The 16,007-nt window shown below is 30.0% G+C and overlaps 1 protein-coding gene across 4 annotated transcripts in view; it reads right to left on the bottom strand.

Annotated features, from left to right (window-relative positions):
- LOC145288026 (run domain Beclin-1-interacting and cysteine-rich domain-containing protein-like) overlaps positions 1-16,007 on the bottom strand; it is a 202,888-nt gene that overhangs the window by 150,319 nt on the left and 36,562 nt on the right. For all 4 annotated transcript variants that reach the window (XM_080136033.1, XM_080136034.1, XM_080136035.1 and 1 more), the window contains exon 3: positions 15,388-15,532. In XM_080136033.1, coding sequence (XP_079992159.1) covers positions 15,388-15,532 — 145 coding nt within the window. The remainder of the gene's footprint in view (positions 1-15,387; positions 15,533-16,007) is intronic.

Consider the following 16,007-nt stretch of genomic DNA (forward strand, 5'->3'; position numbering starts at 1 on the left):
AACTCAAAGAAAGCGGACATTCGCCGGTAGTCGAATGGAAAATAATAAGACAAGCTACCACGTGTAGGAATTTAGACGACCCATGTAAATTATGCCTTCATGAAAAATTTGCTATCCTGTACTTTAAAGAATCCCAAAATCTATTAAACTGTAGAAGAGAAATAGCAAATTACTGTGTTCACAAAATAAAATTTACTCTAGGATAGCGATACAAAATAGTTTTAAAACTAACAAAAACCATATAGAATATAAACAAATAAATAAATTAAATAAACATGAATATACACAAACGATCACACATATGTATGTATATATATGTATATATATATGTGCATATATGTATGTACACATATGTGTATAATATATATATATATATATATATATATATATAAAGAAAAAGAAATGTCTGCCTTAAACCACTAAACTAGCTTTAAAACAGATCCTTTGTTCGATAAAATGCATGCCCATTGGCTGATAGGAAGGGGCGCGGTGGATACTAGAAAGCTGATTGGCTAACTAAACCCCTCAACAGAAGAAGACCATATAAAAACAATAAACAACCACAGAATTCGCGCATAAACCTGACGAATCCTAGAGTGGATGAAACGCCGAATATTCAGTGTAGCTTAATCGCCATATATATTTTATAAATTACTAACTTGCTCTACCTACGTATTGAGCACTTTTGAAGTAAATACTTAAGGTTTATGCATAAATCTATACTTTCGTATATATATATATATATATATATATATATATACTAGCTGTACCCTGTCACGCGTTGCAGTGGCTCAATTTGGTGTGATGGAAAAATTTAATAAAAGAGAAAATGCATGTTTCTTATATTAGTGCAGCAATCCACTGCAAAAAGTGAAAAAGAAGGCGAAACTGAAAAAAATGGTGCTCTTGCAGAATTTGATCTGGATCCTCGAGAGTTTCTGTCAATCATTCATGTTTTGGACTTGACCAACAATCAGTGGATGAAGCCGAACGTAGCAAAAATGTTGAAACGCTAAATGCTTTTTTTTTTTTGTTGTTTTAAAAAATGTGATTTAGTAATTAATATTTGGTTGATGGTGGGGGGAGGGGGGTTACTATACACAGATTCGAAAAAGTCGTCCAAAAACAAATAAATGAAAGCAAAGGTAAGGTAATTTACGTTTCTACCTAATTGGATAATTGTTTAGTGTTTTTATGTAATGTAAAATGTTTAATTGGCTCAAAAAACAGAAATGGTCGCGAATTCTGTTGAATACGTTAAGTTTGGGAAAGTAAGTTGAAAACTAAAAACTATACAAAACAGTGTCTGAAACTCACCGAACATATGTTACCATGACATAAGCTGGCATAATGGATAGGTTTCTGACAGTATTTTGTATAGATTTTTTAGTTTTAACTCACTTTCTCTAACTTAAAGTAATCAACAGTGTCCACCACCATTTGTAGCTTTCAAATACACCAATAAACACTGTTTTTCGAGCCGACTAAACGTTACATTAAATGAAAAGGGTTTATATTACTAAACACAGATACAAAGAAGTTGTCAAAAAATAAATATATAACAAATAAATGTTATCAAAGGCAAGAAAAGTAAGTGTTCTACCTAACTGGATAAGATTTTAGTGTTTTTATGTAATGTATAATCGGTTCAAAAACATTTAATGTTTATCGGTATATCTGAAAAAAAAACAAATGGCGGCAGACTGTATCGAACACGTTAAGTTTGGGGAAATTTTGGGAAAATGAGTTTAACCTAAAAATACTGTTAGGAACTCACTCAATATATGTTACCATGATGTAGGCTGGCATATAATCGGTGGTTTTAAACTTTTGCTCGATACAGGTGACGACTTTTAAAAATCCCTTTTAGTGATTACCTGGTTTGAGGATATTTGTACAACTAAACGGCAAATCTGCTCAAAAAAAAATCCGGTATTATTTTACTTTAAGGCCCGTTTCACGTTCATATATAACGAAATATTTTATTGTAGATTTCGGTGTGCTAAAAACGAATCTGCAAACCGTTTACGTAGCAAAAAAAAAGTTTTCATGACATTCATGAAATTACTTTTTCGAAAAGTGTGTGATCACTTTTCAATGTAAATTTAACTTAGAATGAGCACCCACTTTCTGGCCACCTGAGAGAGGGGCATTTTTCTGTTTCTTGGCTAAAAAGTTTTTTGTTTGATTTCTTTTGCATGGTAATAACCCCTGAACTCTGGGACTATTTTCCATTTAACAGCCGTAGCCTTCGTTTACGCTATGCGTAAGCATAAACGAAAGCTGTTTAGCCAATAAACATGGGAAAAAATCCCCCCTCTCTCAGGTGGCTAGAAAGTGGGTGCTCATTTTAAGTTAAATTTACATGGAAAAGTGATCGCCACTTTTTCGAAAAAGTAATTTCTTCATATCATAAAAACTATTTTTTTTGTGACGGAAACGGTTTGCAGATTCGTTTTTAGCACACCAAAATCTACAAAAAAAATTTTGTTATTTACGAACGTGAGACGCACAGCCCTTAATGGAAAATTATATCAAAAATCCGGGGGAAAATAGTTTTCAATAAAAACAGCAAATGAATTCGATAGAAAAAAAATGGATGCTATTTTTTTTTTCTTTCTGTGTGTTTCTTGGCTAAAAAGTCTTTTTGTTTGATTTCTTTTGCATGGTATTAACCCCTGAACTCTGGGACTATTTTCCATATCACAGACGTAGCCTTTGTTTATGCTATGCGTGAGCATAAACGAAAACTTTTAAATATGCATTCGCGTACCAAACTGCCTTGTCAAAAAAACCTTTAAGCCAATAAACACGAAAATAAATGCCCCTTCTTCAGGTGGCCAGAAAGTGGGTGCTCATTTTAAGTTAAATTTAGATGGAAAAGTGATCACCCACTTTTCGGAAAAAAAAATTTCTTCAGATACATGAAAACTACTTTGATACTCCTTGGGCATTGAGTTCCATGGCGACCCGCAGAATTATTTAATGGTCGTTCCCTTAGTACCCCCCTAGTCAAGGCTAACGCATGCGCAGGTAACATTTTTTATTTATTTACTTACGTGGTGGAGTTTCTATACTGATAGGTTTTTTGAAATTTGTTCACTGGATTATTATTGATTGAACACTAACCAGATTATGTAAAAAAATTGAAAAAAAAAAAAAAAATCATTTCAACATTTGAAAGGGATACTCACTTTTTAGTTTTCACGTTCTGGTAAATCGGTCACTTTTTATTTATTTATTTATTTATTTTTTTTCTAAATACGGAAGTGTCTTCGGGAGATATAAAATGGTCGCATGTTGACGAAGCAATGTATCGGGAGGCGTACGGGATTAAAAATTATTGGTAAATTTTTAGATTAGGTCCACCTCCTAAATTTTCTTTTAAATGACGACTTGAAATGGTTTTCGACTATGCTGAATACGAAAATCGCATCGAAATAAGTAGTTATCAAGATATAAAAAGTTGTATTATGCATTGTAATCTTTGGCGGTCATCTTTGTTACGTGTGTGTATTTGTTTATGGCGCGTGTGCACGTAAAAAGATGGCCGCCGAAGAATACAATGCATAATACAACTATTTCCGCAAAATTTCAATGCAATTTGCGTGTTCAGCATACTCGGAAACCTATAAATGTCGTCATTGAAAGGAAAATTGTGGAGGTGGACCTAATCTAAAAAAATACCAAATTATTAAACATTTCTCCAGCATGTTAGTGAAATTTATAATACTTTAAAAAAATTAAAAAGAAACAAAACAAAAGTTTTGAAAAAAAACTCACCTTTCACAAAAACAATTTAAAAAAAAAAAAAAAACCACAAACTGACTAAATAAGTAAAAAAAAAAAAAATAATTAAAAATCTCGAAACTTTATTTTCATGAAAACAATAAAAAAAGTCTTGTTCTCTCTATTTTTTTTTCTTTGAGAAACAAATATATTTCTGACTTACAAATGCGGTAGAGACTCATTATTTTTACTTTCTATGGTTTTGATATACCGCGTTTTTATTGCTTACAAAATGGTTGACTGATTTATCAGAACGTTGTAACTAAAAAGTGAGCACCACTTTCAAATGTCGAAATAATGATTTCTTTTTTACTTTTTTTTTTTTTTTAATAATCTGTTTAATTAGTGTCCAATCAATAATAATCCAGTGAAAAAAAATTCCAAAAACCTATAAGTATAGAAATTAAGCATGGGAGTAATGTTTTACAACAACGTCGCCTTTCGCACTTTTACAAACATTTTTAAAAAAAAGTAACTAAACCATTTATTGATAATTTGTCACGTGTACAAACATTTATTTATTTACGTAGGTTTAACTCCTTTCATGAATAAGAAAAGTTTTACTCTTTAAGAATAATAAAAGGAAAAAGTTACTGAACATTTATAAAAGGACTTCTTTTCATGAAGGCCAGAGGAATAGTTGGCCGAAAATTCGTGAAACAACAACAATAAATAAAAATGGTGCTAATGCAGAGAGCTGCGCTATTTTTTAAATCATATTTCCACGTTTAAATAACGTTTTACGATATGTTTTTTTTTTTTATTTATTCAATTGTAAGGTTAAAGTACAGAATAGGTACAAAACATCCTTACCTCCCCATGTTAAGAATGACTTTTTAAATAATAACATTATTTCAGCACGGATCACTCTCTGCATGAGTAATCTTATATAGAAAAAAAAAAAAAAACTCAAAAGCAAGCAACAAACTTTTTTTTTTTTTGGCCTTATATAATAAAGAAAAGATGTGTAAATTAAAAAATTTGGAAGATAAACAAATGAAATATGTTTTTTTTTTTTTTTTTTTTTTTTACTTATCGAGTTAACAGAAAATTAAACCTTTCGTCAATTCGTGGCTGTGAAATGAATCGAACCGGAAGTTCAGTTTTATCAACAGAACAGATTCGCAGAAACGATAAATAAATATATTTATTTTATTTAATATTTTAATTTTAATTAGGTAAATTTATTTTAATAACATAAAAACATACCTCGACTCTAAAAATGGGTTGTCTGAAAATTTCAAATAAATTGGTAACGTATAAACATGGTTTTATTTCTTTAGAACGAACCAACTTTACATTTTTATATATATAGATATATATATATATATATAATATAAAGCTGAATGTGTGTATGTGTCTGGTCACAAATAGGCTCCTATATGGTTGACTATTTTAAAAAACTGATTACATATAATGATAGAAGATGTATCGAGACACAGGAATGGGTATGTTTGATCTGGCAGAACGGTGGTTCATTAAAATTGTGGGGTCTGCGTTCATGCCTGATCCACAAAGTATGGAAATAAAAAATTAAAAAAAAAAAAAAAAAAAAACGTTTACAAGTGTTTTTGATATAGATGTACATAATACTTCGATAAGTATGTTTTAACTTAAATAGGGATGGCATAATAAAATTGTGGGGTCTGCGTTCGCGCCTGGCCTCCATAGAATGGAAATATGTCACAAAGTTTAACAAGGTTTTTCAATATAGATCCACAGAATATTGTGATAAGTGTTTCAGTGTGAACAGGTATGGTATAATAAATTATGGGGTTTATCTATTTTATTTTTACTTTCATCATATTTTGCTTCGGTTTTGATATCCCCAAATTCGAAGCTATCTCTTTACAACCCTTTCTTTTTATAACCTATCATACTTTCATAAATCAGAGTCCATTTTCGGTAGGCTGCTTTTGAACCCAGTCAATGACGGGTACTTTTGCTAGTATATATATATGTATATTTATTACTTTTTATGGTAATCTATTATGAGGACAGTAGTATGAATAATACAAATAATTAATCGTCATCTCAAAAATTCCAAAACATAATGGAGAAGTGTTTTTTTTTTGTTTTTTTTTTTTTATAAGCACCACTTGCTACTTTCAGATTTCAAAGCCGGAAACCGTCAGCAAGTAGACATCTTAACCCAATATTTATATTTAAGCCCCTGTACTCAATAGTACAAGTAATCAGACATAGGAACCGGAAAATATCAAAAGAAAATGTACAGAGAAAAATAACCAAGCTAATAAAGGCAAAAAAAAAAAAAATTTCAATTGTGAAAAAATGTTGGACTTTCTAGGTTTATCTATTTTACAAAAACTGAAATACGAGTGACTTGAGACGTATGAAATAATCAATAATGAATTTTCAAATGTGGAACTTTTTTTTTTTTTCATATTTATTTTTTCACATGGGGAATTTACTGACAAGATTTTAAAAATTAAATCTACAACAGAATTAGATTTTTCTTCTAATCTATACAATAAACGTGAAAGTATGTGTGTTCAGTTCTCTTCAATAATCATGTATGCAAATTTACTTTATAAGCAAAGAGGGGGATCTTATCTTAATAATAATTGATAATAATGAAAACGAAAGGAAAGAAAAATCACTTATGCAAAAAGAAGGGAAGGTTAATTTTAATAATTCATAATATAAGGTCAGTTGTTTTTTTAGATCACTTTTAAAATTTTGTTTAAAGAAAAAAAGAGGATCTAAAAAAAAAAAAAAATTTTTTTACTTCAGTAAATTTTAAGAGATCAAGGGGCTAATCCCTCCTAAAGCTAACACTCGATTCCGTCATGATTTAAATTTATATCTGAGAGCTCTTAAGAATAGATGCTGTTCTCTTTCCGGCTGCTGTCTGCATTTCGTTATAGCATGTTGTTGTTAAATCATTTTTTTAAATTTTGTTAAAAAACACAAAAACATCTGTGTGTATGTTTGTATGCGTCGCTAAAAGTATAAAGCTACAAAACAACGTTGCTATTTTCTAAATTGGTGTTGAAAAAAAAAAAAAATCTATTCTTTGACCTTAAACTGGCACAGATTTAGGAACGAGCAGAAGTGTGGGGGGGGGGGGAGTCCAGCTAGATTATGTTTTAACTAAAGGGAAGTAATTTTGATTTTTTTTAAAGGAATGTATAAAAAAGAAATTATCTGTGTGTGCATGTCTGTGTATGTGCGTTTGTGTGTGTCCATAAAGAGAGAGTGTGGGGAATGAGCTGGATGGAGAAGAAAAAGAGAGGTTGGAGAGGAAGGGAAAAACATAGGAGCAAAAGATAGGGAGTAGTTTTAATAGAAATATGTTACAATTTTGCTCCGGGCAATGCCGAGTTGCCCTGCTAGTTTAAAAAGAAAACTGAACATAGAAAAGGAAACTGCGAAAGAGTAATGTGTGGGCAATTCAGTATTATGAATATGAAAATCGTTTGAATGAATTAACAAGCAAATGAACTAGTTCCTGCAACATTTATATAACATAATTAAAAAAAAAAAAAAGATTCTGACTAGAGAGAGAGAGAGAGAGAGAGTAGTTAGAGAGAGAAGTTTTAAAGCAAAGATGTTGCAACATAGTTTTGAACTCTATTTTTTGTCATCCATACCCTCTGAGCAGCCATACTCTCCTAGTAGAGTAATTTAAAAAAAAAAAAAATTATCTAATCAAATTTAAATAACGCTAACATAAAGTGTTTTAATAAATTTGATTAATCTAGAATAATGATAGTTGAAATAAGATTTTAAAAGAAATAATAAAAAGCTGTTAAATACAATCATGAAAAACTTCTGATTAGCAACAAGCAAACTTACCAAGAAAAATACTGGTGTACTAAGACAGTACATACAACTATAAAAGTTTCTAAGAATTAACTTTGTTTATTTTTCTTTAGAGATTGGAAATTTGATTGCTTGGATTTCTACGTAAAAAAGCATACTCAAGGGAATGAAGAAAGTTTTAACCTTTTTTTTTCTTTTTAAGATCATATTTCTATTCAATTCTTTCATTGGTTTTGCACTTAAGTATTTTATATAACTGTGTAATTATATGTAATTGATTGCACATTTTAAATGAAAATATTCTCACAGTGAAACACTTCAGCTTTATATTTAGAACAAGATTTCTATAGAAAAGCATAAAAATAAAGAATTGAAACTACCATTGACATCTTGGGAATAAGAGTTGCAAAGACATTCAATTCTATGAAAAGAATTAAATTTTGAAATTATGATTCACTCTCATATTTTATCAAAATCGGTAAAAATCACCCATTTTTCAATCCTCCCCACAGTTACTTAGTCCACAATACATTGTAGTCTACATTGCACTGTAGAGAACCTATGGCTGATTTTATAAAATTATTTGTATATAATGCCTTGAATTAAAGTTTAAAATGCAAATATTAATTATCATGGTTCAATTGTGCTCTAAACAAAGACATTTATTTTGAACATACCCCTGTCATATCAAGGAACCTACTGTTAATTTTATATGCCAGGCCTTTCTGCTTGGGGGATAATAAAACTTATCAAATGCAGTTGTGATGTTAGGTTGTATAAGGCGTTAAATTTAGTCAAAATTGTCTACTCCTTTCATCGGCTTTTTTCGATTATCAATACTTATCGAAGACATTCTGATACAAAACTTACCTACAAACACTGCCAGACACAAAGTACATTCGTGTGAAATTAAAAAAATATATAAATGAATAGGTCTAACCATTTAGGAGTCCATAGGGAACGAGCTCACACACCCACAAAGTTCCTTTTTTATAACAGTAGTAAGAGATTTATCTTTATGAACCAATCATTATGAATCTTGGAATATTCTCAACAACATGGTAAGTAATATGGGCACATTATGTTTTGTAAACTTAACCATTTAGCAGTGTTTTCACCCAAACCTGCACCTACACTAACAAAAATTAGAATTAATTAGCTAAAAGAAATTTAATAGAGAAAGGAATTGCTCTCCATCAAATTTTGTTATATTAAGTAATTCAATTTTAAAAGAATTTGTGTACGTGCATGAGCATCAATATATATATATATATATAATTAGAGTTTATATATCCAAATTTTATTTAGAAAGAATTACTTTTCAAAATACGCACAGTTCAAACATTTCAAAATACAACTGCTGGATACAACGCGTGGCTCTTTACAAGCAGACTTTTCTTTCTCCAACTTTAAAACATGGCAAGAAAGAAGAAGAAAAAAAAAAAAAAAACAACATACTGAGGAAGGAGTTTAGCTCCGAAATATATTTATGCTATAAATTTCAAACAAGTAAAATATTTGTTTATTTTTCTAATATTACATTGTGATCTGGTTTCAAGCGCACTTGATTCATATTTTATTTTATAAAAAATTATTTTTTGAAACAAAGAAAACAATGTTTAAAATAATTTCCTTAATCCATGGATTTTCAATGTAAGTACACCTCCTCAGAGGAAAATCACTACCAAAATATTAATACCGGTTTGAAAATTAGTTTGCTAGTTGTGAAATAGCACATACAAAGCAAATATCCTTTTCTGCTTTCAACCTTCATTCTCTTTCTCTATGTCCCTTAAAAAAGATTTAATCTTTAACATTTTTTTTATTTTTTTAAATTTTTGTATAGGCACTTTTTCACTGGCTTTTTTTTTTTTTTTTTTTGTAAATAAAGGAAATTTTCAATTTGCTTTTTTTTTGGGGGGGGGGGGAGCTTTTTGCTTCTAAAACTGTGGCTTTAGTTTGAATTCGAAGCAGTCAAAGTTTCTGTATAGCCGTTTCAAGAATAATAAAAACACACATGAAATACTGATCTGAACTACATGGGATCTGATCTGAACTACACTGCTTCTACGCCGTTATCTCTGTTACTGGCAATTACACTCAGGATCGTACTACACTGCTTCTACATAATGTCTCAACACTTAACAACAAAAAAACACAGGAATACGAATTTATAAGTATAGATATGTATTTTGTGTCTTCTCTCACTACTTAAATTCAAATTTATTATACTCTATCACTATATATTGTTACATATGCGATAAAAGGTGTGGTAAGGCAATTTATAACGTAGGGATATGAACGGAAACTTAATGATAAAAGCAAATATCATTTACCTTTGTAACATGTTGCCGAAAGGAATGTACAAGAAAGCAAAACCCAAGTATTTTTCTCTTTATTGCATATGTGACACAGCAAAAATAAAATAAAACAAGTGGATAGAGACGCAAAGACGAACACAAAATAGTTTTCAAAAAAACAAATGCATATTATGCACATGTTAATGTTTATAGTGTTATTTTTTCCCGGTTCATAAAGTCATAAGTCGTCTCGAAATAGTGGGCAAAATAGATACCAAATTACGTTTTCCCTTCATTCGCGTTTCAGGTTCGAGCCTTCCTACTTAGCTAATTTTATTTATTTTTTTTTTTGTGGTCGTTCGGGCACTTGCTGCTATTTTTATTGAAACAAAAGTTGTTTTTATTTATTTATTTTTTTTTTTTGGGGGGGGGGGGTCTTTTCAACGCACGGGCAACAAAAAGTGCTCAATATCCAGAGAATGGTTTGTTCCCTTTGTATCCCTTCTGCCAAAACATCTGGTGGAGAGAGTATCACATACTTTTTTGGGGGCGATTACATTTACATGTTTTTATCCGTTCTTTTATTTTTAAAATTGTTGTGGGGGTATCAACGTTGCCCATGATGAAAATGATTAATATCCTAAGATACATTCAAACGGAACTTCATGTCAACCTGGGTAATGCCGGGTACCCATGCTAGTGTATATATAATAAAACATATGCATATATATATATATCTTATCTTCTTCTATCTATATAAATAAAATGAACTCAGTTTTTCCTGTGTGAGTTTGACCTTAATAAGATTAAAAATCAAGAGATTTCATGCAGATGTAATATGCACAAACTGCGGCACATTATCTGAGGTGTGCTATAGGCCTATTACCTCTACACTTCCTTGATAATCGTCCATTCCTATATTTGTTCTGGGGAGAGTCCACTGCCAAAATCGATTAGATTTAATGGAAGTTGTAAAATCTTTTCTCTCTATTAAATTCCTCCATTTCCCACTCCCCATTTACACCGCTGCTTGATTGTTCACAAGGAACTTCTACGGACGCCCACTGTTTACGGGTTTATTAGTTGCTTACAAAAACTGAACTGCTTCCTATTGGGGAAAACGCACCACTCTTACTTATACGTTGTTCACAGTTATACACTAGGAAAGATAAATACATTACTTACACGTTTTACACATTTTTACACTATTACAGACAAATTAGAAACAGATTCTTTCCATTTTATTTTTATTTATTTATTTTTTTATAAACCATACATTACATGATTTCCGTTATATTTCATTTCATTCCGTTCTATTTTTCTGTTTACATTTTTCCTATCTTTCTGGAAAGTTTGACATCGTTATTTTTATATATTTATTTCTGTTTTATTTGGTTTCGTTCAGTTCAATTTTTCTTTTTACTGCTTACGTTCTGACAAACTTCCTGGTAAGTTTGAGATCGTTAATTTCTTTTGTTTTTTTTTTCATTTCTGCTCGAAATTTAGATATTACTTTTCCAGTCAAAATAATTATACCATAGTAATTATCGCATTCCGTAATCTAAAATATCAAATTTACACCTAAACCACGCTTAGTTTTACGTTGTTCACATTTTTATACTAAGAAATATATATACCAACAGATTCTTTGCATTTTTTTTTTTTTAAACCATAGATTAAATCATTTACGTTTTATTTCGTTTCATTCCCTCAGATTTTTCTTTTTTCTGTTTACATTTTTTTTTCGATCTTTCTAGAAAGTTTGACATCGGTATTTTTTCCATTTTCTTCTTTTCTTTTTTATACCATTTACTAATTCATTTCCGTTTTATTTCGTTTCGTTACGTTCGAATTTTCTTTTTTCTGTTTACATTTTTCCAAGCGTTCTGGAAAGTTTGACATCGTTATTTTCTTTTCTTTTTTGGGGAGTGGGGACCCACAGTTTCCAAGTTTAACAGCTAAACATTTATTTTCCGGTCAAATTAATTATACCAACGTGATTATCGCATTTAAGAAATGTAAAATATCAACTTTTCACGTATATCGATTTGGAACAAATCAAACTATGACTGATTTCATATATTTTCCGACGAAGATCATAATTACTTGATTTCAAAATGTAAACAATGCATATGAAATGTGAATGGATTTGCTGACTTTCTTCTGTTAATATGAGGAGGCTGTGTTGAAATAAAAACATTTGAAAACATTGTTATTTACAATGCTACTCTTAATATTTCCAGGGGATCTTTTTTTAAATCAAAAGGTCATTATCAGATGGTAATTACTTAATGCTTGAAATCGCAACTACTTAATGCTCAAAATACCAAATACTACATAGCCATTAAAATTTCCTCTCTACTAATATTAATAAATATATTCAAAATCCAATGAGATTTTCTTATTGTTTATACGATCCCGAGCAATGCTGGGTAGCCCCGCTAGTATATATATATATATATATATATATATATTGCATTAGCAAAAGAACAAAAATTAAAAACAAGAGTGAATCCAAAGGATCAAATTTTACAAAAAAACAGGGAATTATTCAATGTCTAACTTTGTATTGTTTTCACTGATAATAGTTTTGGATAAGTGAGGGAGAAGACATTATAGAATCCCATTCTTGGTTTAATTGTATTCGTTAAGTGGACTATGGGAGCTGATTCGATTGCCTTATTTTAGAGGTTAAAGTGGCATTTTTAAAGTCAAAAGGCGTTGAGTGTGTTGTTAATTTCGATGGCTCGAAAAATCTCTTGTTTTGGGTTGCATTAGGTCTCCCTAATGTAGACCATCACAATCCACACAAGGGATGGAATATATGCCAGCTTTGAATGTGGGTTTAGTATCAAATTTAGCAGATTTTTTTTATTATATTCATAATAGTAGATGAAGTTATTTGGTCTATATTAATACCTAGTTTATTCAGCTTTATCAGGTTTATCTTATTCTTTTACTGTCATATATAATGCTTTTAAATAAATATTAATAATTTTTGTACCTACAGACACTAGTGATTCATGCTTATGTAATCATCAGTGTAGGAAGTGATAATTACTGCTGGTTGGAAGACTTGAACCCAGTCAACAAAGCCACTCTTAACGTTATGGCCTAGCATTTTTCCTCCACGCCACTGGCAACTAATATATAAACAGAAGGAAATTAAGTACTTATAAATGCCATATTGGTGAGCATTCATAATCAACAGTCATGAAAGTATTCTACAACAGAAAGTCGGAATAATGCACTTTCGTTTAAGTTGACTGCAGCTTTTCTCAATTCCCTAAATAGGACTCAACATTATTTTTCTTAAAAAGGGTTTTATAATTTTAATAGTTTTTAAATAAATATTAATTTTTATTCCTACAATGTTTCATACTTATGCAATCATATAAGAAAAAAAAATTAATTTCAATGAAAAATGCAACAGTGGAATTTCCACGGAGTCCTGCTAATAATCATTATTGCTCTATTGAAAAGAGAATTATCAAACACTATTTTAACATTGGAATATGTTTTACAACTTTGTATGCAAAATTTTTTTAGTCAATATAATTTTGTTTTTATTTTCTATTAATGTCTCTCTTTCCTTATTTTGTCCTTTAGTCCTCACATCCCATGAGCAATGTTTCTGACAATGGAGGAAGAATTGCTATTTTCTGTGTCAGACTCCATCTATTTAACACTTTTTGTTAGCTAATTTTTGATCTTGAAGTGGTATCTTTTTGTGGAGAAAATTCTCGCAGCAGATTATTAAGGGCAATGAGTGAAATATCAAGACCAGCTGGCTTGCTAATATCAAAATTTTAGACAAGTTTGCCAACATCCTGAAAAGATATATGAATATTCTCAGTCATAGTGGGAAATTCTGGAGTTAGGTGGCCATAATTGCAAAGGATGGCATTTAAAATTCTTTGCAAAATGTTTGTCTTTGTTGGATGCTGTTGAAATCATGTCTGGTATATTAATGATGGTTAGAATAGTAGTCTTAGATTTGTTCAATATCCTGAGCATAAAATCCAACGTGGTGTTTTTTTTTGGGGGGGGGGGGGTATCTGATTGTCATCTTTAAAGTGAGTTTTTCATGGTTTTGATTTGCCATTCTTCATGTTTTTCTTTGTTGTTTTTGCTTTGAGATACTGTGTCTTTTTATTAATATTTGCTCATCTCTAAAGAATAGCCAAATAAACCAAAGACAATATTTTTTGTTATGGATTGTGGTGAAACCTGCATAAAATAGTAAAGAAAAAATAGGCACTCGTGGAAATAAATAAAAACAATCAACAAAAATTATGATTGTGGACTGATTCTTTCCTTTGGTCATTGGGATGCAATTAACCAGTACATATGCCAGAAACATAATTTCATTGAGCTTGGATGATATTATAAGGGATATATACCTTAAAAATATATATATATTTACATAAACTCAGGAATATATGTAACTGAAGCAAAAAAATAAAAAATAAAAATAAATAAATAAAAAAAATAGATCTAATATCTAGAACTAGTTTTTGTTATTTAACAGAGGTAGTGTCTGATCAGCATTTTTGTTTTTCAATATATTTATATATATATATATATACTAGCGGGGAGCTCTCGGCTTTGCCCAGTCATAAAATACGCTTAAATATAATATTTTAATTTATCCAGATTCCGTATATATTATTATAGAGTTGTAATTTTAAGAGTACAATGAAAAAGGATTTGGATGCCATCAGCCAGAATCGAAAGCAAAACTGTAACATTCAAAGCTGATGATGTTACAACTGTACCAACATGACACGCATATGAACTGATTAAAAATTAAAAATAAAAATAAACTAAGATGGATGTACAAAATGTTTAAAAAATTTTTCAATTTTGATCCATTTTTGAACCCTTAAAAACTATTTGCAGTGAATAAAGTGCCTATAAAAGAACAGTCTGTAAAAAATCCAATCATCTGAGGCATCTAGCACTGCTCTGTGACTTTTAGTTTCAGAGGAGATAGAGTTTGAAAATATGGAGACAGACAGAAATATAGCCTATATATATATATATATATATATATATATATATATATAGAGAGAGAGAGAGAGAGAGAGAGAGAAAGAGAGAGATATCATATTTATGTAATTTGCTTGAAGCATTTTTCTATTGTAATATAATTTATAATTGATTCCAATGCAGAGATGTATCAGATATAAGCAGATTGAAAGCAAAATAAAATGTATAAAAGTGAAATTAATTTTTGTTTAGGTTTCTTTTCCTTTATTATCATTAATATGATTTTTTAATAATTACAAATCTTACTCTCAGCATGTCTTGATGTAGGGTTCATATAACATAATGTTTCAGTGAAAATTCTTTTTCCAAGTGTGGGTTTCAACTGTTTTTAAAACATGCAAATTATACACACACACACACACACACACACACACACACACACACACCAATCCACTTAATAATAATTAAAAAAAAAAAAAAAAAAAAAAAAAAAAAGCACAGAGTTTGGTGAATTACTTACCAAAAGTCGATGGCTGAATATCTTTTCCAGCTGAAGGCACACTCTATCCAAACCCCCATATGTACTCCACACATTACTTGTTGGTGTTGCCAACAACCCTTCCACGGTGGACTTTAGACCCATTAACAACTCGTGATGCTGATTCCTAAATTAAAAAAAGAACAAACGATAATGATTAAGAGCATAGTGTTTTACATTAATTTTAAGCAAATAAAAGGTTGTTTTAATAATAATAATAGTGTACACCGTATAATAATAATCGTATATATAGTATAATTATAATAATAATATTTATTTTTATTGAGAAAATCAATTTCATCATTCATTTAAGTGATGAAATGGATAGTTATTTGTTTGCAGAAAGTATTTGTAAAAAAAAAGAAGTACTTATGGAGATTAAGGAAAGTGCTATTGTCAGAATTTTCCAGACAGTTCACACATAAGTGTTGTGATTTTTTTCTGCTTAAATGCGGATCAATTTTTTCATTTAAAAATATATTATTTCTGTTATTATTATGAAGATAATTCAATGAAAAATTAATTGAAAAATGAGAACAATATTCTTTTTGTTGTTATGGAGTAAATATAAGTATTGGACAATTTTTGCAAAACTTTAAGAA

The sequence above is a fragment of the Euprymna scolopes genome, chromosome 11, assembly GCF_053919585.1.
Source record: "Euprymna scolopes isolate OS-2025 chromosome 11, ASM5391958v1, whole genome shotgun sequence".
In the NCBI taxonomy this organism is placed as follows: domain Eukaryota; kingdom Metazoa; phylum Mollusca; class Cephalopoda; order Sepiida; family Sepiolidae; genus Euprymna; species Euprymna scolopes.